The sequence below is a fragment of the Coregonus lavaretus genome, assembly GCF_964263955.1.
Source record: "Coregonus lavaretus genome assembly, chromosome: 6".
NCBI lineage: Eukaryota > Metazoa > Chordata > Actinopteri > Salmoniformes > Salmonidae > Coregonus > Coregonus lavaretus.
The window spans coordinates 52,458,549-52,482,602 of NC_139993.1; the positions used below are offsets into that span (position 1 = coordinate 52,458,549).

Here is a 24,054-nt window from a genome sequence, read left to right on the forward strand (position 1 = left end):
CTGCACCCAATACAGCTAACTTTCAACATATTCTTATAGCCTACATATTCTTACCTCTTTGTTGATTGATATCCATTGAATTTAGTCCATTTTCTGTTTTAGAAAGATTTTCACAAATATCAGAAGATAGGTGGTATCATCATAAAACAATATCAATTTAGAACATACAAGGGACAAACCTTACCTTAAATTGAGGAGATCTTTACATTTTTCAGTTAATTGCCTGCACCTGCTGGCCTTTCAAATCCAAATGTTTCAGTTGGGCAGTTAGGTTCCTGCAAGAACCCCCACCAATTTAGGAGGTTCCTCGATGAAACCCAATGTTCTCTACCTATATAACACTCTAAATACCCCAAGTCATGTTGTTAAGTTCAAAATAATATAAATATCCCAAGTCATGTTGTTAAGTTCAAAAGAATACAAGATCAATATTGATAAGCGCCATTCAAACCAATGAGGGATCGGCACTTTTAAAACCATTTATCTGAGAATTATATGTTTTGCAGATAGAACCTTATAGTCCCAAGCTCTCGAAAAGCTATGTAAATAAGCATGTCAGGTTTCTTATCATATCAGATATAATGCATGTCAATGAACATTAGGCCTATCCACCTGTCTCTTTCTTTCTCTCTCTCTCTCTCTCTCTCTCTCTCTCTCTCTCTCTCTCTCTCTCTCTCTCTCTCTCTCTCTCTCTCACACACACACACACACACACACACACACACACACACACACAGAGTGAGAGAGACACTTCCTCCCCTTACCCCAGGTGAGGGTGTGGATGTGGTGTCACCAGCCAACCATAGAAGAGAGAGGAGGCACCGCCTTAAATTACAGTACATCAACAGTGCACTGAAAGAAGTCTCTCACCCGCGTCCGCTATTATAACGCCGAGGACTCGCTTGTGGATATACCTAGGATTCTAGCTCAGGTGTTTGGATTTTGGGACATTCTTCCGGTCATGAATCGGGTTTCTTTGCCCGCCGCTGCTCTTTTGCTACTTGCATTCACGGTGAGTTATCTTATTTGACGTTGCCCGCGGAGGCGTTGTTTTTTAATGATAATTTTTTTTTTGTGTTGGGGAAGCTACTTTGAAAATATAGTTTACCCGCTACCAATTACTTCACAATGGAAGAAGTTAAGCTAAACTAAAGCTAACCTTAAGAAAAATATTGCTACTTTGTGAAAAATTATCTTATCTAAATTTGAAATGTCATATAATACAAATTGCATGAACAGATCACTATGTAGTTAGATGTGATCAGAATCTGTCATTTATCCTATTAAACACAAAAACGATGTTTCAAGTGAGAATTAGGCTATAGGCAGGTCTGATGGCGAAAAAGAAACGACATTCTTGCCTACTTCACCGATATGGGCGGCAGGTAGCTTAGTGGGTAAGAGCGTTGTGCCAGTAACCGAAAGGTCGCTGGTTCTAATCCCCGAGCCGACTATGTGAAAAATCTGTCGATGTGCCCTTAAGCAAGGCACTTAACCCTAATTGCTCCTGTAAGTCGCTCTGGATAAGAGCGTCTGCTAAATGACTAAAATGTAAATGTAATGTTATTTTATTATTTGCAAAAAAAATAGTGTACATAGTTTCAGTAGTTAGCTACACGCTACATGTCAAAAAGTAATTAACTAGACCTACTGAAAACACTACCAAGATGATAATTTAGTTAAACTAACACTACTACTGCAAAATGTAGTTTAATTACTACCCAACACTGTGAATTTTACACTTTTGTCGTTGGTATTCGTTTTTTGTTCGTTCGGACATGGGCGTTCTGACACTCAAAACCTTACGGAAATGCTTGACTGTAGTAGGCTACTGGTAGCCTAGCTAGTTGTTAAATACATTTATATTCCTTGCCTTTTCAGTTTATAAATCATAAGCAGTCTCATCTCGCTCCCAGGGTGGGCCGTTATTAAAAATACAAAGTAGTTGTGTAATAAACACTATTATAAATGTCATGTCGAGCAAGAATGGCAAATTGGACCGAAAGGTGACTGCCTACCCGTCAAATATGCGCGAGACAAGTGAACACAACTCAGCGGCTATTAAAGGGATAATGACGGTCCACAAGCGCACAACTTCTTTCTGTAGCCCTATACAATTATTATCTTACAGAGGTTACAACATAAATATATGTTACTCTTCTAACGAATATTGACATTAGGCTATTACCTTATAATCTTCAGGCCACACATTTCAGGTGGTTAGGCATATAACCCAGTCAATCAAGAGCCCATAACCTTTACAGTCACATAGGACTGACATGCTACTAAGTTATAACCCTCTGGTCGAGCCAGAACCACCATAAAAAGGAGACAATGCCCAAAATTGTGTTATTTGCATATACACAGGTGTCATGGTAACATTGATCTCTCTCATGACAGTGAGAAAGAAGCCCTTTCATTTTGAGAGCACTGCTTGAAAGGGGTTTTGAAATATAAATAAGGCCTACTACAATACATTTTGAAAATGGCGTTCTCAGAACGGTTTCCATCAAAATTGGCTATAGGCCTATCATAAGAATTCCTGAAAACAAATAATAGCTTTTTGGTCTGAATTTAAGGTTATGGTTTGGCATAAGGTTAGCAGTGTGGTTAAGGTTAGGTTTAAATTAACATTTTAAGAAAGAAATTGTAGAAATGTATGCACTCACTAACTGTAAGTCACTCTGGATAAGAGCGTAAAAAAAAAAAGTAAAAATGTTTATGACTTTGTGGTTGTGGTAACTAGTGACAACCCTGCAGAACCATCCCACTGGGCACAGATGTGAATTCAACGTTTATTCCACGTTGGTTCAACGTAATTTCATTGAAATGATGTGGAAACTATGTTGATTCAACCAGTGTGTGCCCAGTGGGTTTTGGGTGTGTATCATGGCTGCGGATCACAGCTGAGAGATATAGTGGAACTAGCCTAACCTTGTAAATTATAGAAAACAGTATTTCTACAGAATTCGCTCAAATGTTCTTTAAAAGGCATGAATTTGACTTCATGTGGTTGTTACTAGTTACCACAAGCACAAAGTCAAAATTGGCTAGGCCTGAGTGGCGCAGTGGCCTCCTGAGTGGCGCAGTGGTCTAAGGCACTGCATCGCTGTGCTAACTGTGCCACTAGAGATCCTGGTTCGAATCCAGGCTCTGTCGCAGCCGGCCGCGACCGGGAGACTCATGGGCGGCGCACAATTGGCCCAGCGTCGTCCAGGGTAGGGGAGGGAATGGCCGGCAGGGATGTAGCTCAGTTGATAGAGCACGGCGTTTGCAACGCCAGGGTTGTGGGTTCGATTCCCACGGGGGGCCAGTATAAAACAATTATAATAATCTATTCACTAACTGTAAGTCGCTCTGGATAAGAGCGTCTGCTAAATGACTAAAAATGTAAAAAAATAAAATTGTAAAAATTCATGAAAACAACAATTAACTCTTTGGTCTTAATTTAAGGTTAGGCATAAGGTTAACATTGTGGTTAATATTAGGGTTATGGTTAAGTTTAAAATCAGATTTTAAGAAGATAAATTGTAGAAATACGCAGGGTATAGCCATAATTATGATTTTATGGCTGTGGTAACTAGTGACAACAGTTTCATGTTGACGATGACCTGGCTGTCAAAGCTCGTTGGTCATTTCAACCACAGGGCTATTTGGCAAACATGTTATGTGCATGCCAAATGGAATCCTATTCCCTATTTAGTGCACTACTTTTGACCAGGGCCTATAGGGCTCACATAGGGCTCTGGCCAAAAGTAGTGCACTATATAGAGAATAGGATGCCATTTGGCATGCGGGTTTTGCCAGTCCTTATTCATCTTTTGTTCTCATGTGCCCACCCATTATTACATACAGGTTCATACTCCTCCTTGCAGGCTTAGCTACAATAACTATTCTTTAATTAGGAGTGGTTGGCTGGGTGGGTCTGCAGTAGGCTTGACACGGTCTCGCTGCTTTCAGAGTTATGCCTCAGTTCTTAAGTTGGTTTAGGACGTACACTGTATAACAGCTTTAAGTTCTAGTTTAGGTTAATTACAAGTCACAGTAAACTCATGGAACCTGAGTGTTTGAAAGACAGATTAAAGAGTTACTCACAACAGGAGAGTGACATACAACAATGTTTCTACCTTTTGTATAACAGGGACTGGCAAGCTATATGGCTCTTCCTATACCAGGACCCCAAACTAAAATGTGAGACTGTAAGGTAAAAAATATACCAGGCACCAGTGCTAGTCCATGGACTAGAAATTGAGATACACTGATCTAGAGAAACGTAATACAAGTGGAGTTGTTAGTTACTCCAAAGCTTGGTTTGACTTTACCAAAGCCTGCAGTTAATGATGATGATGGACTTGTTATGTAGGTGGTATATCTGAAGGCACATGATAGACATGACAAAGAATACAGCCCAAAGCTGAGTATCAGTACAGTGTGTCTCTACTGAGGAACCAGAGATAAGGGCATGGGGAGACCTTGGCTGTATTCATTAGTGCAAAATGTAGCAGAACGTGTAGTCCGACCCAGTTTTGGTCAATTTTTTTCTATTTGGTGTCTAGTGAATATGACCCGGTGACTGGGTTTGATACCAGACCGACTTATAAATGACTAGGCTTTCCTGTGTGATGAACACAGTCCAGTTGTGGGGGTAGTGTGCTCAGATAATGGTGCTTATAGTTTCAGTCTTAAAGGAGGAATTCCCCACCCGCTTATGTTTTTATTACAATTCAAGTCTGCACTTCCCGCAAATCACTTTTGATGTGTCTGTTGTTGTCTTTGCCCAACTATGTTCTCTCGGACAACCTCACCTGGGAATGTTCTCTTTCTCTCTCTCTCTTTCTCTCTCTCTTTTTAACTTTCTTTCTTTCTCTCTCTCCGCCTCTGAAAAACATCAGCATAAAGTATATTTCTGCCAAGTCTTTACCATTTGGAAGACCTGACTGAATTATGAAGGCTTGAGAAGGAGGAGCAATCAGTCAATATATTCCGGACACATTGATAGTGGATGGGGTGGGTGAGGTGATTGGTGTTTCAGCTAATGCTATGTCACTGTTATCCATGATAGTAACCATTGATGTATTTTGTTTTGTGAAAAGCAGGTTTTAGTGTCTGTGGCTGTGGTGGAGGCACGTCGCTCTGATGGGCTAAGGAGACACAAGAGGGAATGGATCATCCCACCACAGAAACTAGAAGAAAATGTAGACTACACCAAGAAAGAGTTTATCGCCAAGGTAATGCCACATGGCGGAGGTGCAATTGGTCGCTAGGAGAGCCATATATTTAGAGAGTTAAGCCAACTTTTAGAATTTAGAATATTGTTCTAATTCTAGACATTCAGTTACATAGCATTGATTAGATATTCCTGATGTAATGTTAATGGGGAGCTAACATGGCTGCCATATAATGTTGTAGTGTCATGTAAATGCAGCATAATGCAGAAACCGCATTTGCCCAACTCTCTAAATACATGTCTCTCGTCGCTAGCAATGTTAATATTGCTGTCATGTTTGTTGTATTTTGTGTTTGTGTCGACTCACTCCTCTGATCTGTGTGTCTGTGTTTCAGATCCGGTCAGATTCAGATGATGGGACTGGTAATGTGCAGTACTCTCTAAATGGGGTGGGAGCTTCTAAATACCCCTTACACCTGTTCACAGTGAACCCTGACACCGGCTTTGTACGCATCAGTGGTATCCTGAACCGGGAGATTATCGCCATGTACAATGTGAGTATCACACCTACAGCAGAGCCAAATAACTGCAGATATAGCACAGGTATATTAGTACTGCTGTAATGTATGATGTCCTTTGGTTTATGGATGGATGGATGGATGGATGGATAGATAGATGGATAGATGGATAGATGGATAGATAGATAGATCATGAAGATGATGATGATGATGGTTTCTTCTCTTCAGTTGACAGGCACCGCTAAGTTCACTGATGGCAGAGAAGCAGAGAAGAACATTGATTTGAGGATCCAAGTTGTGGATCAAAATGACAACCCTCCTGTGTTCGGTGATATTAAACCAGGAGAGGTGTTCGAGCTCAGCCCAAAAGGCAAGTGTTTGTCAATAAATCAAGGACTTCCTCTGGGAAAGTAGTTCGCTCTGTTTTTAAGAGTGTCTGCTAAATTATTCAAATGTAAAATGTTTACAGCTTCCCCTAGAAAACAGTGAATGTTCCTACAATGGGAATGTGCCAATGCAATCCCAATGTGGTTTCCAGCTAATGGCAGCATAGTCTCTCATGGACAGACAACGTGACACATAATCGAGTAGCTGGTGCAAGATTTTCGTTCTGGGTTGCCAAGATTAATGATAGCATGACAACATCCCATGAATGTTTTTAAAATGTCCTGGGGAAATGTTATTTGATGAACATTAGTAGAGATATCAGTGTTGATGACAGTTTTTTTCTGTGTCTGTAGACACTTTCGTCATGAAGGTGGCTGCGACAGACGCTGACGAACCAGGGAATGAGAACTCTCAGATTGCCTACACCTTAATTAATCAGAAGCCTCCAGGAGACGACATGTTCTACATCACCAGAGAAGGAGACCTCAAAGTAAAACGGCCCACACTGGACAGAGAGGTACATACAGCATCGTCACCCATATTTTTGACAGATATGTACTGTCAGAATACAAAATGCATGTGAAAGACAGATAACTCAGTAACTAATCAGCACGAATACCAGACCAACAAGCTCTCAAAAACAGTCTAATTCATGGTTTCTACCATAAGGGGGCAGTGTGTACTTTGATTTAAAATAACATTAAACAATTGTGTTTTTAGTAGACAGATTGTTATTAGACACTCAGTTTTTATCTATTTTGATCTGTTTTCTAGGTGCAGGGCTGGTACACGCTGACAGTGAAAGGTACAGATCTGAACGGTAGACCAGAGGGCAACACCGGCACCGGAACCTTTAGAGTCAACATCAAGGATGTGAACGACAACCCTCCCACTCTGGAGAAAGATGAGGTATGTAGAACATTACTCCATCAGCCTGATCCCAGATCTGTATGTGCTTTACCAACAGCCTACTCCAGCCTGATCCCAGATCTGTATAATATAATTGTCTCATTGTCTCACGTCAGATGATGAGACTCCATCTCCACTGTTCATGGAAATGCGTTGCTTTGTAATGGTGCCATCTGTCGTAAGACAATGATAACTGGCTATGCTAGTCAGAGGTGTTGACTAGCACATACACAGATCTAGGACCAGGTTAATATTACATTTACATTTTTGTCATTTAGCAGACGCTCTTATCCAGAGCGACTTACAGTTAGTGAGTGCATACATTTTCATATTACTCCCCCTTTGTATAGTATTAGGACAGTAGAGGCTGATGTAATGTCTGATACTCTTTGTGTGGTTCTGCAGTATGAGGGCAGTATTGAGGAGAACACAGAGAACGTGGAGGTGATGAGGTTCAAGGTGGAGGACAGGGACTTGGTGAACACTCCTAACTGGGTGGCTCAGTTTGAAATCGTCAAGGGCAACGAGGCTGGCTACTTCAGCATTGAGACAGACCCCAAGACAAACGAGGGAGTTCTGATGCTCAGGAAGGTACGGCGTGAGCTCTATCACACTGCACAGTCATACATTCACAGATATACTGTATACACAAACACACACAGATGCATAAACCCAAATGCATTCATAGGCTCACCGTTGCACCTACACACACATTTTCTCCCTTCTTTTTCTGCACTGTTTACATGTGCCTTTTTGTTTCTTCCATCCATTAGGGTGTAGACTATGAAGACGTCAAAAACCTTGAGCTGGGAATAGCCGTAGCTAACCAGGCTCCACCCTATAATGGTGGAGGAGGAGGAGGAGGGGGTGGAGGAGGATGGGCTTCAGGAGGAGGGGCAGGAAGTGGGGCAGGAGGAGGAGGAGGAGGAGGAGGAGGAGGAGGAGGAGGAGGAGGAGGAGGAGGAGGAGGAGGAGGAGGAGGAGCAGGTGGAGGAGGTGGAGGATTGTGGTCTGGTGGTGGAGGTTCTACATGGAAGACCTACCCAGTGAAGATCGCTGTGAAGAACCAGCCAGAGGGGCCACGCTTCGACCCCAAGGTCAAGGCTATCCCCATCTCAGAGGGAGGAGACTTCAAGATCAACACGGTGATCGGCTCCTACCCTGCCATCGACGGAGACACACGGATGCCTGCACAGAACGTCAGGTCTGTAGTGGCTCGCATACACACACTTACACACACACAGCACACATTAGTCTGATCTGTTGAGCTCAAATACACAAACCCCATCTGATATGCATCAGTTCAATGCTCAACGTATGTTTGGACCAAAGCATTAACCACTGTCCCTGTTTTTCCTGATGTAGGTATGCTAAGGGCTCTGACCCAGACAACTGGCTGACCATTGATGAGTTGACTGGCGATATTAAACTCAATAAGATGCCTGACAGAGAGTCCAAGTTCCTGGTCAACGGGACATACTACGCCAAGATTCTCTGCATGACCCAAGGTAAGCTAGTTCAGCCTCTTGGCAGTTAGCTTCTTAGCCTTGACACACAACACCATGTATTGAATGTCAATGTGTCACGGACAAGATCTGAACCTGGGTCTCCCACGGGAGAAACCAAAATCTTAACAGTTAGCGAGTGCAATATGAAATTCCATCTTGGCCCGAGGGTGACACTGATTTTGAAGTTACACGGAGGGCTACCTCATCACATCTGCTACCTATGTATAGGACATTTTACATTTACATTTATGTCATTTAGCAGACGCTCTTATCCAGAGCGACTTACAAATTGGACTGTTTGTTTATCCCGTTAATAAATCTATCAGATCTATGCAGAAACAGAGGGCTTCTTTTTCTTTATTCTCCCTGGATAGTCACCCGTTGAAGTGTCCTGGGGTAAGGAATGTTTTTGGATTTATAAAGGCCTTTTTTCCATCAGTAGTTGTCACAAAGTTGTCACATATGTTAGATAACAGGCATAACTCAAGTTGAACTAGTTAGTCTATAGCCTTCTGTAGCATTTATGAATGAAATAACATGATCTATTACCACAATCTATTCTACATAGCACAAGATAATATAACATTAGCCTGAATCCTAACTTGTAACACTATCCGTGTTCTGTGGCTCTTCTAAGCACTGACAATAGAGGAGAGTACCCTCTTGTGTCCTTATAGCCTTGGATTATGCTTATACTCCATAATCCATACATCAAGGCTGACCGGATGTAGCCTGGTCCCATTGCTGTCCTTGTCAAGCCAAACATTTCATGTCATGTTTGGCATGACAATGAGTGACAAGGAGGTGACATAAAGGTTAAATAAATAATATATTTAAAAAATAAACATGATAGCACAAACAGATTGACACTAGATCTGATGTGCAGTACTGTAGTCAAGGATTTGATTAATAGATCTATATGATAGGTTTATGTTGTGTTATGTTTCACACCACTCATAAACTTGTACCTCTGGGCTGTCGAACAAACTGGAGCAGTACAGCTTTACATCAGCAGAGGGAGGAGACCAGCCTCACAGGCAGATTAGCTGTAGTACTCTGTTTCCACCAACAGGGGGTAGCACCAAAGATTTGTATAACTAAACCAAGATAGACCACAGCCTGTCGTTTCAAACCGGAACAAATGAGTGATAGTGGGCAGAACAAGCAAGAAGGTGGGCAGAGCCAAGCACGAGCTAGCGAGATCCTATTGGCGCGTTCTAGCACGTATTTACAGATTTCCGTTAGGGAATGCCTACTCTGTGAAGTGTGCGTTTGCAATAACTCAATTCGCCTTTGCACTCCTTCTAAACAACGCCATTTAAAAAAAACTTTGGTAAAGGGTAAAGTCTTCAAAACGTTGTCCACTCTGTTCGTAACAGATTCGAGTTTTGGGAACAGAAAACTGTATTGACATCAAATGTTTCATCGATGTGAAAATGTGCAGAATGTTGGCCAAAATCCATGTCATTCCATTGTCTCCCACTGCCGGCCACTGGGCTCCCTCTCACTACCATATTTGGTAGTGAGTGGTAACGCCAAGTGGATGCTTCACTTTACATCTGGTGAAATATCTGTCTCATTGTTCTATCTGTGGTAGCACCCTACAAGCAGGGTTGTTGTAGTACTCTTTAATCCCAGCAGAGGGGGCTAAAGTGCCACCACTAAACAGGAGTACACAGCTTTCACTCATAACAAAGAACAATGTGGATGACAACTGTCAAAATCAGAAATGGGTTGCCTCCTTTAACTATCACCTTCCCTATTACTGAGTGTCTGTGTTGTCTCTGTTACTAGTATTATATGTGCCGAATGTGCAATACATGTTACTAATTTGCAAAACGTATGATATGTTACGAATTCTAACTAGGTGGCCAGGTGGCTAACGTTAGCTAGGCTAGGCCTTAGGGTTAAGTTTAGGAGTTAGGTTAAAGGGTTAAGATTAGGGGAAGGGTTAGCTAAAAGGTTTAAGGTTAGGGGAAGGGGAAGTTAACATGCTAAGTAGTTGCAAAGTAGCTAAATAAGTAGTTGAAAAGTTGCTAAAATCAAAAGTTGTGTGTGATGAGATTCGAACTCGCAACAAGTGGGAGCAGACCAGTCTCACGAGCAGACGAGCTGTAGTACTCTGTTTCCACCAACAGGGGGTAGCACCGATGATTTATATATATGTCATTGGGTAGCACCCTACAAGCAGGGTTGTTGTAGTACTCTTTAATCCCAGCAGAGGGGGCTAAAGCACCGTCACTTAACAGGAGTACAAAGCTTTCACTCATAACAAATAACAATGTGGATGACAACTGTCAAAATCAGAAATGGGTTGCCTCCCTGAACTATCTTCTTCCGTATTCCTGAGTGTCTGTGTTGTCTCTGTCACTTTGTGACAGCTACTGATGGAAAAAAGGGCTTTATAAAACAAGTCCCTCAATCGAGCATCTGATTACCTTTTGTTCAAGCTGGGCTGAAGCGCTTTTGGGTACACTTACTTTCTATGACTTTATAAATACATTTGATTGATTGATTAACTGACTGACTGATTGATTGATTGTCGCTCTCTTACTCTGTTCAGACATGCCCTCTAAGACAGCCACGGGTACGGTAGCCATCCAGGTGGAGGACTTTAACGACCACTGCCCCACGCTGACCAGTAATGTTCAGACCATGTGTATGACAGCCAATGCTGTTACCGTGACCGCAGTGGACAAGGATGCGTTCCCCAACGGTGCCCCCTTCACCTTCACCATCATCCCAGAGGGAACAGAGGGAGTGTGGGTGGTCGAGCATCTAAACGGTGAGGGGCCTGGAGCATGGAGTTCCTACTGAGGGAATAAGATGGTGATAGCACACAATAAAACCATTAGGGTTATTTAGGCTAATAACCAAGAAGAGCTACACAGAGTGGTAGCATAGCCAAGCATATCACATCACCTCTTCCTGATAGTGACACACAGTGACATGCCTATTTCCTTAGTCATAGAGATCAGTAAGGAAAGTGATACCGTCCATGTTGTGGTCCCAGTCCCCAGACAGATACAGTATATCTATCTGACAATGTGTCTCATGTCTGACTGTGTTTATGTCTAACCTCTGACCCTACAGACACCTCGACCATCCTGAGGTCCCAAGATTTGTGGCCGGGCTCCTACGCAGTTGCCATGGAGATCCGCGACCAGCAGGGGCACGCGTGTCCCGACCTGCAGAAGCTAAAGGTAGATGTCTGCACGTGTACAGACATTGGGAAGGCGTGCGCCACACGAGGAGATAAGGGCTCTACCGGGGCAGTGCTAGGGCCTGCAGCACTCGGACTGCTCTTCCTGGGTCTGCTGATGCTACTGCGTGAGTATGATTTCATCATCTAGAAGAAGAAAAGGAAGAACGCATTCAGGGATTTGCAGTGAAACAAAGGAAATGTACTCCATATTTTCAAGACAAATCTTTTGACCAACTGGGTTCATCAATGTCTACAATAGTGAGAAAATCAAAGTCATCATTGTGACATGGTTAGAGTTAGAGTTAGTCATCGAGGGGATCGTGATTGCCTGAGCAAGGCACAGATTCACTGATCTTAATCATATTATGAGAAGCTATTTGGGATGCAAGGTGATTTGTATTGTAGACCAGTGATTCTGCTCAGAGCCTTGCTCAGTCAGGCCGATCCTCTTAAATATTCTGGTACCATAGAGATAGATAGAGGACTCATCTTTGTATCTGTGCCATTATAGTGTCTGTGACAGCATGGGCAGCGCCATTGAGGCTACAACCCATAGGAATCCCCACCCAGTTGACTACTTTAAAATGGCCGAAGCATGGTGGAAGTGCTCAATGGCAATGTCCATTACACAGGTGCACCTTGTGCTGGGGACAATAAAAGGCCACTTTAAAATGTGCAGTTTTGTCACACAACGCAATTGGCATGCTGACTGCAGGAATGTCCACCAGAGCTGTTGCCAGAGAATGTAATGTTCATTTCTCTACCATTAGTCGCCTCCAAAGTAATTGTTGAGAATTTGGCAGTCCAACCGGCCTCACAACCACAGACCACGCCAGCCCAGGACCACCACATCCAACCTCTTCACCTGCGGGATCGTCTGAGGGGGGGAGGGGGTGCTGAGTCATTCTGATTGGCTGGGCCCTGGCTCCCCAATGGGTGGGCCAGGCTCCTAAGTGGGTAGGCCTATGCCCTCCCAGGCTCACCCATGGCTGCGCCCCTGCCCAGTCATGTGAAATCCATAGATTAGGGCCTAATGAATGTATTTCTATTGACTGATTTTCTTATATGAACTTTAAATCAGTAAAAATCTTTTAAATTGTTGCATGTTGCGTTTACATATTTTTTCAGTGTATTTTGGAAACCACTCACTTTAACCAAATCATATGGTATAAACAAAAAAGTAGTTGGTCTCCTGCTACATTTGTAAATTAGTATTGTACACTACCGGTCAAAAGTTTTAGAACACCTACACATTCAAGGGTTTTTCTTTATTTTTACTATTTTCTACATTGTAGAATAATAGTGAAGACATCAAAACTATGAAATTACACATATGGAATCATGTAGTAACCAAAAAAGTGTTAAACAAATCAAAATATATTTTATATTTGAGATTCTTCAAACAGCCACCCTTTGCCTTGATGACAGCTTTGCACACTCTTGGCATTCTCTCAACCAGCTTCATGAGGTAGTCACCTGGAATGCATTTCAATTAACAGGAGTGCCTTCTTAAAAGTTCATTTGTGGAATGTATTTCCTTCTTAATGCGTTTGAGCCAATCAGTTGTGTTGTGACAAGGTAGGGGGGTATACAGAAGATAGCCCTATTTGGTAAAAGACCAAGTCCACATTATGGCAAGAACAGCTCAAATAAGCAAAGAGAAATGACACTCCATCATTACTTTAAGACATGAAGGTCAGTCAATACGGAACATTTCAAGAACTTTTAAAGTTTCTTCAAGTGCAGTCGCAAAAACCACCAAGCACTATGATGAAACTGGCTCTCATGAGGACCACCACAGGAATGGAAGACCCAGAGTTACCTCTGCTGCAGACACTGTCTGTGATTTATTTAGAATTCAAGGCACACTTAACCAGCATGGCTACCACAGCATTCTGCAGCGATACGCCATCCCATCTGGTTTGGGCTTAGTGGGACTATCATTTGTTTTTCAACAAGACATTGACCCAACACACCTCCAGGCTGTGTAAGGGCTATTTGACCAAGAAGGAGAGTGATGGAGTGCTGCATCAGATGACCTGGCCTCCACAATCCCCCGACCTCAACCAAATTGAGATGGTTTGGGATGAGTCGGACCGCAGAGTGAAGGAAAAGCAGCCAACAAGTGCTCAGCATATGTGGGAACTCCTTCAAGACTGTTGGAAAAGCATTCCAGGTGAAGCTGGTTGAGAGAATGCCAAGTGTGTGCAAAGCTGTAATCAAGGCAAAGGGTGGCTATTTGAAGAATCTCAAATATAAAATATATTTTGATTTGTTAAACTTTTTTGGTTAATTCATGATTCCATATGTGTTATTTCATAGTTTGTTGTCTTCACTATTATTCTACAATGTAGAAAACAGTAGAAATAAAGAAAAACCCTTGAATGACTAGGTGTTCTTTTGACCGGTAGTGTACAGTGAGTGGATTTACATTTACTATGTTACGTCTAGTCTATGAGACCAGGCTGTGATTACGGATCATCCTGAATGAATCATGAATAACGATGAGTGTGAAAGTTACTGACTCACAAATATCATACCCCCATGACATGCTAACCTCACACCATTACAATAACAGGGGAGGTTAGCCTTTATGGGGGGGTATGATATTTATGCCTCTGTAACTTTCTCACTCATCATTATTCACGATTAATTCAGGATTATCCGTAGACATGGTAGCATTCACATTAATGTAGAAGTGTTTAGAAACATATTCTATTCTTATTTACAATAAAAGCAACTCCAAAATGACACAATACATTATTTACCTTTAATTTCTATTGGGCACCAAATAATCTGAAACGCAACCAAAACAAATAGCAAATGCATCCAACAAATTTGTAGAGTCACAAGCTTGATGTATGTCATTCATTGCGTACTATGAATATGGGTCGAAATACATAACCTTTTACTATTTTAGTACACATAAGTGAATTTGTCCCAATACTTTTGGTCCCCTAAAATGGGGGGCTATGAACAAAAAGTGCTGTAATTTCTAAACGGTTCACCTGATATGGATGAAAATACCCTCAAATTACAGCTGACAGTTTACACTTTAACCTCATAGTCATTCTATCATTTCAGTACAGAGCCAAAACAACACAAAATGTATCACTGTCCCAATACTTTTGGAGCTCAGTATCAGCCCTACTCTTGCTTGCTTGCTTATGCCGACTAATGGTAGGCCGTAGCTCTGTCATAGCTCTCTGTTTTTCATTGAAGCTGCTACTCTTACGTATTGTCTAACTCCCTCTCATTGTCGTGTCTCCACAGTGATCCCTCTCCTGCTGTTGTTCTGTAAGTGTGGGGGTGCCGGAGGTCTTCCAGGGGGCTTCACTGAGATGCCCTTTGACGCCAAGGCACAACTCATCTCCTACCACACTGAGGGACAGGGGGAGAACACGGTAAGAAGGGGAAAGAAGGGTGTGTGTGTGTGCGTGCGTGGTCACAGATAATCTTTTGTGTGAATGATTCCACTATGGTCGTATGTTTCTCGTTGGGGTTAATGGTCCAAGATATCACAGCAATCTGTTTTAAACCCTCTGACCTCTTACAGGAAGTGCCTCTGCTGAACGCACCAGTTCAGGTCGACACAGGAAGGGTCAAAATGGCCACCGCGGGAACCATAGCAGCAACGGCCGGAGGGGCGGGGCTTATGATGGTTGGTGGTCAGTTCCAGAACTCCTCCTCCACGATGGGGGGGGGATTCTACCACTCAGACGGCCGTATGGAGCTGGGATATATGAATGGAGGAGAGATGATTGGCCAGGAGCAAGGAGGGGCCTTTTACTCTGAGTATGAGAGCAGAGAGGGAGGAGGAGCCTATGAAGGCATCGCCCTGCCTGATCACTACCTGGAGGAGTACTACTCTCAGGTGAGGAGGCAGAAAATAGATCCACCCTCTGACAGTCTGGTCAGGGGATTGTGCATCAACATGGAGTAGGGAGCACAAATAGAAATACAGTGTCCATACATGAAAGGTTGTGTGTGTATAAAAAACTGGTAGAATAGATGGGTTGGTTGTTTAGCAACAAAACCGACACGTGCACAACTATGGGGAAAAACAGACTGGGTTGGCCTAGATTGTTGACAACATGTGAACTATATTACATCTTCAATGTTAAATAATGACATAAATACATTTGCACAATGAGCACTTGTTGTCTGTCAAATACATCATCGCAGTTGTTGGTTAGCTAGCTAGCAATTTTTTTGCCATATTAGCATTGACATGAAATCAGTCAAAACACCTCAAAACAAGATGGTATTAGAAACAAGATGAAACTAGCTGAAACAAGTCACTAACGATTCCCCACATGGCAGTTTCTTGTCATTATTGGTAGCTATCTGGCCATCCAGAATCACAAGAACTCACGGACTTCTGCCCCATTGAAGCGTGCACATCATTTTTGTGACGTTGTCAGCTAAACCATCTATATACACTGAATGTATGGTGTATTGAATGGCGGCAGGTGGCGGAGTTAAGTGATGTCTGTATTGTAACGTGTGTCTGTGTGGGTCTATGTTGTATTTGCAGAAAGCTCACTGTGCAGCTGAGAACCACGTCCAGAAGGACAGTATGTTGGTGTATGACTATGAGGGTCAGGGCTCTCCTGTGGGCTCGGTGGGATGCTGCAGCCTCCTGGAATCTGACAATGACCTCCAGTTCCTCAATGACCTGGGGCCAAAGTTCAAGACCCTGGCCGAGGTGTGCCGCGGGGAGAGGTTCCAAACCGAAGTCTCCGCCCCTCCGCCACCCAGACCCGTCATCTCCATGCCAACAGCAGCCAGCAGTGTGACGACCAATGTGGCGTCCAGAGTGGTTTCCGCCGCCCCGGTCCCAGCCCCAGCACCGCCCCCTGCCCCGGCCCAGGTGACACACATAGAGAGGGCTGTGGTGAGGGAGTCAGATCGTTCAGATCGGTCGGCTACTCTGAGGCAGGACATAGTGGGAGGAAGCCAGGGCCAGACCTTCCTACTGCAGCAGCAGCCTATGTACTACACCACCATGCAGCCTATGATGCAGCCCAAGATGCAGCAGATGCACTATGTAGTGGAGCAACAGGTTCCCAACATGCAGGGCATGATAATGGTCAACGGGCCTCCGTCAGGCTCGGCCCAGGGCCTGGTGCTGCAGGCGCAGCAGGTGGTGACCGGTACCCAGGCTCAGGGCACCCTTGGCAGGGGAGAGGGAGGCATGGTGGTGTTGGAGAGGAGTGGGGCTGGAGGCCACGGAGGGTTGGAGGGAGGCCTGATCCATATAGGGAACATGTCTGGTTCTCAGGGTATGATGGTGGTGGATGGTCCGGTGATGCAGGGGGGGCAGATGCTGCAAGGTGGGCAAATGCTGCAGGGGGGGCAAGTTTTTCAGGGAGGGCAAGTTCTTCAGGGGGGGCAGTTGGTACAAGGGGGTCAGGTCCTTCAGGGGGGTCAGGCCTGGCTGCAACAGGGGGGCTCCCTGCAGCGAGGGGGCTTATCAGGGTCACAGAGCATGCTGGTGATTGAGGGACAGGGGGGTAGCAGCAGAGGTAGTGGGTTGCAGAAAGTCCAGGGAGGGGTGTCAGGGTTCTCCCAGGGGTCCAAGCAGAGGAGCGGCCTCTCTGGCTCACACAGAGTCCTCTACACCACAGAGCAGAGCTCAGCCGCAGAGTCCAGCGCAGGCTCACAGAGCGGCATTGTGGGATTGAATGGGTCCTCCAGCAGTGTCAGTAAAAGCCCCGCCTCCTCCACCCGCAAGGTGGTGATAGAGAAGAGAGTTGTGACCAATCAGAGCAGCAGTAAATAAGGTCTTGACCAATAATGTAATACTTGTATAAACACAAGACACATCAAATGCCACTGAAGCTATTTATTGATGGAAATGTCACCACCTTGGAAGTTTTGATTTCAATTCAGTGGTCAAGACGGGTGTATTTTTGAGTCCTTGAAAAGCATATCACTCTAAGATGTTTAGTGGGTTTTAGAATGAGAAAGTGTTCTATTGTTGTTAAAAAAAAATTGGGCAGTAGGCAAGTGTAAGTATGCAGGTTCAGAATATTTTTTATAGAATGTAACCTTGTGTCTGCTTGCACAGCGAATTCTATCAGCCAGGCCTATAAAACATCCCACCTTAGTTCAACTGGGCATTGTGTGCACGTGTGTTTGCACGTGAATGTGATTCAGCTTCTGCTACTTTTTCAGGTGTGGAAAAACACTGATCCATCTGAAATAATTAACTGTTTGATTGTGTTAAAACACAATATGGTACCATTATTTGACTTTCTAAACCTCTGGGGAACAATGGTTCTTCTTCTTTTTAGCTGTTAAGTAAATTGGGTAAATCTTGGTCGACCGAAAGGCGTCTGTTCTTTCGACCAATACATTGGTCAAATTTGTAAACGTTTATTTTTCCATATATAGACACAACCTATGTGTTTTAATAAAATCAACTATATATGCATTGAGCTTGTCTGATGCTTTAAGTGTACTGTTTGATGAAATAAGCACAAATTACTCAAGAGAGAACCAGAGATAGACCAGAAGAAGAAAATTACTTTACCTGTCCCGACCATCCTCCTCCCGCTCCTACTGGCCTTCGCAGATTATGCCGTTACTGTCCTGAATTTGCCAGGAATAGGCTACATGAGGAGTTGGCAAGCTTTCTCATGTGGAACGCCAATTTATCTTACCATTTCTACCGACCTGCGTGCCAGTTATGATTTTCATATGCACATTTTCGTGGAACAGTTTTCATTTATAATAAGATCTTCGTATCTCAAAATCATTGTCATGTGGTTAATCAAAATTCTATCCAAATCTAAATGAAAATGGTTCAAACCTAAAAAGTAACTTATATTGCCATTGCCAACTATGTAAAGAATAGCCTATAAGGCCAACAAATAAAAACATTGCAGCCTGCAGGTAGAAAATATCCTGATAAAAATAAATATCCTATAAATCACATTGGCTACGCATGGCCTGTCTGCCACGAACTTGAAACATTGTATCAACTATTAACTTGGGTCCTGCCTGAAGATCCTTGCAACATTGTATCAAATATTGTGGGCCCTCAGAGTTTCCCGTGCCAGTGAGCCGGTGAGACACAGCTGTAGGCTATTTGTGCAAGGGATAAGAAGTAATCAGGTAGGCCTATTTTATGACTTTTCCACTGGATCAGAGCATGACATTTTTCCCTTTCACGCTGAGTGGTTATCTAAAGGGAGAGAGCTGGAAAGATTTTTCAAATACATTGAGGAATTGTCATTCTCAATGGATGTAAAAACAGACTTGGACTGTGCCATCCCCGCGGCCTCCGCAATGGATTAGTCTCGGCCTCCGCAATGGATTAGTTCACTGAGATGGGTGCGAATAAGACAGGTGTGTCATGTGTCATAACAAAAGTATATATATTTGCTACTGCTCGACTAAAAAAAATATTGCTTGATTAGGGGCACTGTGTTGAGTATTGAGCACTTCAGAACAGGCAAAATAAATTCTAAAGCTTTTTTGTTTTTCTATTGGCTGTTCGTGTGAGTTTGTCATCTACAGAGGTGTGATTGCTGTTATTCTATATGAAAGGCTCCACCACGTCTCCCTGAGATCTCCCATCTCTGGCATACACACCCATGTTTGTTATTTCAGTGATTAGACAGGTTTGTTTAGATATCTTTTTTTGTCTCTGCTGGCCTTGTATTGTAACTATTTTATGGTTTTGTTCATTCTGAATTGAACGTATGTCATTAATTGGACTTTCTAAAAGCAGCAAGCATGTTCTCAAAGCTTGAAGCATGTTGAATGTGCTTCCATTTTTTAGTCTTAAGCTCAAAACATGAAGTCAGAGTTTGTTAACGTAATCAACTGAGATTGTCACACTGTTTTTCTCACTTAACTGTTGGGTGCTCATTCTGAAACAAAGTATAATAGCTATGCCCCAAAGCTATTAATTAAATCCAAGTTTGATTGAATTTATACTTGTAGTTGCATCAATTATAGTACTTCAGGATGGGTCTTGGTATTTTAATGTTGTTTGTGTTTTTGTGTACAAATATTCTCATATTTTTATGTAACTTTTTTATACCTTGTTGTGTTTGTGTATGCACTCAGACTGTTACCTAAACATGGATTTGTCCAATCAGGTTCTATTTTGTTTTTAACAAGAATGGGAAGAGGGGGAAATTATTACCACTTGTCTAAGACTATCCAATCATTCTCAAAGTACCAGGAGATCATTGTATAGGTTAGTTTATGTTACTCTTCTATTAAGTGCACTGGTATGTATTTTGGCAAACGCTGGGTATATCTGAAAACTGTTTTTCATAGTCGAGTTTATTCCAGAGAAGTTCATTGAAGTTTGGCGAAAAGGAGACTACTGAGATAAGGAACTATTGCTATATTGCAAAAGAAGACACAAAGTACTGACCTCCTGCACAGTCACCGTCTGTGTGGTCTGTCTGATCTCAGATTTCATCAACCAAATGTTATCAATCCATTTCCTGCTATCTTGACTGTATTTAGAGCTCCATGTCCTTTCAGTTATGTAGACTGAAGTTAGGAGTGTCTGATACATTAATTATATACACAACACTTTTGAAGCAAGTCTATTATATGGATGACAATTATAGTACGCTAAGTTTCGACATGTGTCACAGTCCAATCAGGCTTTTATCTATTGAAACGTCTCTGGAACACTCACTCTTAAGTTATGTTTCTATTTTGGTTTGTAAAAGATACATTATTATAAATGTTACAGCTTCAATAAAGCTCCTCTTGTATTATTCCTGATGCTGTCGACTAGCCTTTTTAACCAGCATGAACTATGATTAGGTGAGAGAGACTCTGGAACACTCACTCTTAAGTTATGTTTCTATTTTGGTTTGTAAAAGATACATTATTATAAATGTTACAGCTTCAATAAAGCTCCTCTTGTATTATTCCTGATGCTGTCGACTAGCCTTTTTAACCAGCATGAACTATGATTAGGTGAGAGTCTCTCTCTCTCTCTCTCTCTCTCTCTCTCTCTCTCTCTCTCTCTCTCTGTCTCTGTCTCTGTCTGTTTCTCTGTCTGTCTCTCTCTCTCTCTCTCTCTCTCTCTCTCTCTCTCTCTCTCTCTCTCTCTCTCTCTCATTCTCTCTCTCTCCTATCTCATTCACTCTCTCTCTCTCTCTCTCTCTCTCTCTCTCTCTCTCTCTCTCTCTCTCTCTCTCTCTCTCTCTCTCTCTCTCTCTCTCTCTCTCTCTCTCTCTCTCTCTCTCTCTCTCTCTCTCTCTCTCTCACAGTTGAAGTCGGAAGTTTACATACACCTTAGCCAAATACATTTAAACTCTGTTTTTCACAATTCCTGACATTTAATCATAGTAAAAAGTCCCTGTCTTAGGTCAGTTAGGATCACCACTTTATTTTAACAATGTAAAATGTCAGAATAATAGTAGAGAGAATTATATATTTCAGCTTTTATTTATTTCATCACATTTCCAGTGGGTCAGAAGTTTACATACACCCAATTAGTATTTGGTAGCATTGCCTTTAAATTGTTTAACTTGGGTCAAACGTTTCGGGTAGCCTTCCACAAGCTTCCCACAATAAGTTGGGTGAATTTTGGCCCATTCCTCCTGACAGAGCTGGTGTAACTGAGTCAGGTATGTAGGCCTTGCTCGCACACATTTTTTCAGTTCTGCCCACACATTTTCTATAGGATTGAGGTCAGGGCTTTGTGATGGCCACTCCAATACCTTGACTTTAATGTCCTTAAGCCATTTTGTCACAACTTTGGAAGTATGCTTGGGGTCATTGTCCATTTTTGGAAGACCCATTTGCGACCAAGCTTTAACTTCCTGACTGATGTCTTGAGATGTTGGTTCAGTATATCCACATAATTTTCCTTCCTCATGATGCCATCTATTTTGTGAAGTGCACCAGTCCCTCCTGCAGCAAAGCACCCCCACAGCATGATGCTGCCACCCCCGTGCTTCACGGTTGGGATGGTGTTCTTCGGCTTGCAAGCAACCCCCTTTTTCCTCCAAACATAACATTTGTCATTATGGCCAAACAGTTCTATTTTTGTTTCATCAGACCAGAGGACATTTCTCCAAAAAGTACGATCTTTGTCTCCATGTGCAGTTGCGAACCGTAGTCTGGCTTTTTTATGGCGGTTTTGGAGCAGTGGCTTCTTCCTTGCTGAGCGGCCTTTCAGGTTATGTCGATATTATTATTATTATTTTTATTTTTTTTTTCCGCCTTTATTTAACTAGTTAAGCCAGTTGAGAACAAGTTCTCATTTACAACTGCGACCTGGCCAAGATAAAACAAAGCAGTGTGTTAAAAAACAATCGCACTGCTTTGTTTTATCTCGGCCAGGTCGCAGTTGTAAATGAGAACTTGTTCTCAACTGGCTTAACTAGTTAAATAAAGGCGAAATAATTTTAAAAAATTAATAATAATATCGACATAACCTGAATACATATAGGATAGAGTTAGATATAGGACTCCTTTTACTGTAGATATAGATAATTTTGTACCTGTTTCCTCCAGCATCTTCACAAGGTCCTTTGCTGTTGTTCTGGGATTGATTTGCACTTTTCGCACCAAAGTAAGTTCATCTCTAGGAGACAGAATGCGTCTCCTTCCTGAGCGGTATGACGGCTGCGTGGTCCCATGGTGTTTATACTTGCGTACTATTGTTTGTACAGATTAACGTGATACCTTCAGGCGTTTGGAAATTGCTCCCAAGGATGAACCAGACTTGTGGAGGTGTACAATTGTTTTTCTCAGGTCTTGGCTGATTTCTTTTGATTTTCCCAAGATGTCAAGCAAAGAGGCACTGAGTTTGAAGGTAGGCCTTGAAATACATCCACAGGTACACCTCCAATTGACTCAAATGATGTAAATTAGCCTATCAGAAGCTTATAAAGCCATGACATCATTTTCTGGAAACTTTGTGTACAGTGGGGAAAAAAAGTATTTAGTCAGCCACCAATTGTGCAAGTTCTCCCACTTAAAAAGATGAGAGAGGCCTGTAATTTTCATCATAGGTACACGTCAACTATGACAGACAAATTGAGAATTTTTTTTCCAGAAAATCACATTGTAGGATTTTTAATGAATTTATTTGCAAATTATGGTGGAAAATAAGTATTTGGTCACCTACAAACAAGCAAGATTTCTGGCTCTCACAGACCTGTAACTTCTTCTTTAAGAGGCTCCTCTGTCCTCCACTCGTTACCGGTATTAATGGCACCTGTTTGAGCTTGTTATCAGTATAAAAGACACCTGTCCACAACCTCAAACAGTCACACTCCAAACTCCACTATGGCCAAGACCAAAGAGCTGTCAAAGGGCACCAGAAACAAAATTGTAGACCTGCACCAGGCTGGGAAGACTGAATCTGCAATAGGTAAGCAGCTTGGTTTGAAGAAATCAACTGTGGGAGCAATTATTAGGAAATGGAAGACATACATGACCACTGATAATCTCCCAAAATCTGGGGCTCCACGCAAGATCTCACCCCGTGGGGTCAAAATGATCACAAGAACGGTGAGCAAATATCCCAGAACCACACGGGGGGACGTAGTGAATGACCTGCAGAGAGCTGGGACCAAAGTAACAAAGCCTACAATCAGTAACACACTACGCCGCTAGGGACTCAAATCCTGCAGTGCACGACATTTCCCCCTGCTTAAGCCAGTACATGTCCAGGCCCGTCTGAAGTTTGCTAGAGTGCATTTGGATGATCCAGAAGATCATTGGGAGAATGTCATATGGTCAGATGAAACCAAAATATAACTTTTTGGTAAAAACTCAACTCATCGTGTTTGGAGGACAAAGAATGCTGAGTTGCATCCAAAGAACACCATACCTACTGTGAAGCATGGGGGTGGAAACATCAAGCTTTGGGGCTGTTTTTCTGCAAAGGGACCAGGACGACTGATCCGTGTAAAGGAAAGAATGAATGGGGCCATGTATCGTGAGATTTTGAGTGAAAATCTCCTTCCATCAGCAAGGGCATTGAAGATTAAACGTGGCTGGGTCTTTCAGCATGACAATGATCCCAAACACACCGCCCGGGCAACGAAGGAGTGGCTTCGTAAGAAGCATTTCAAGGTCCTGGAGTGGCCTAGCTAGTCTCCAGATCTCAACCCCATAGAAAATCTTTGGAGGGAGTTGAAAGTCCGTGTTGCCCAGCGACAGCCCCAAAACATCACTACTCTAGAGGAGATCTGCATGGAGGAATGGGCCAAAATACCAGCAACAGTGTGTGAAAACCTTGTGAAGACTTACAGAAAACGTTTGACCTGTGTCATTGCCAACAAAGGGTATATAACAAAGTATTGAGAAACTTTTGTTATTGACCAAATACTTATTTTCCACCATAATTTGCAAATAAAT

At 42.7% G+C, this 24,054-nt stretch overlaps 1 protein-coding gene across 2 annotated transcripts; it reads left to right on the forward strand.

The window, feature by feature from the left end:
* Positions 1–874: 874 nt before the first annotated feature.
* LOC311131197 (desmoglein-2.1-like) lies at positions 875–20,602 on the forward strand. 2 transcript variants are annotated; one of them, XM_084164050.1, is made up of 14 exons: positions 875–1,012; positions 5,094–5,228; positions 5,563–5,721; positions 5,914–6,055; positions 6,426–6,589; positions 6,847–6,981; positions 7,387–7,572; positions 7,755–8,185; positions 8,347–8,489; positions 11,053–11,274; positions 11,583–11,819; positions 14,968–15,098; positions 15,251–15,568; positions 16,232–20,602. In XM_084164050.1, exons 1-14 carry the CDS (start codon positions 962–964, stop codon positions 17,477–17,479), a joined length of 3,702 nt encoding a protein of 1,233 aa, XP_084020176.1. In that variant the 5' UTR covers positions 875–961; the 3' UTR covers positions 17,480–20,602. The 2 variants fall into 2 exon arrangements, with proteins under 2 accessions (XP_084020176.1, XP_084020177.1); XM_084164051.1 differs by having other exon boundaries at positions 5,097–5,228.
* Positions 20,603–24,054: the final 3,452 nt, after the last annotated feature.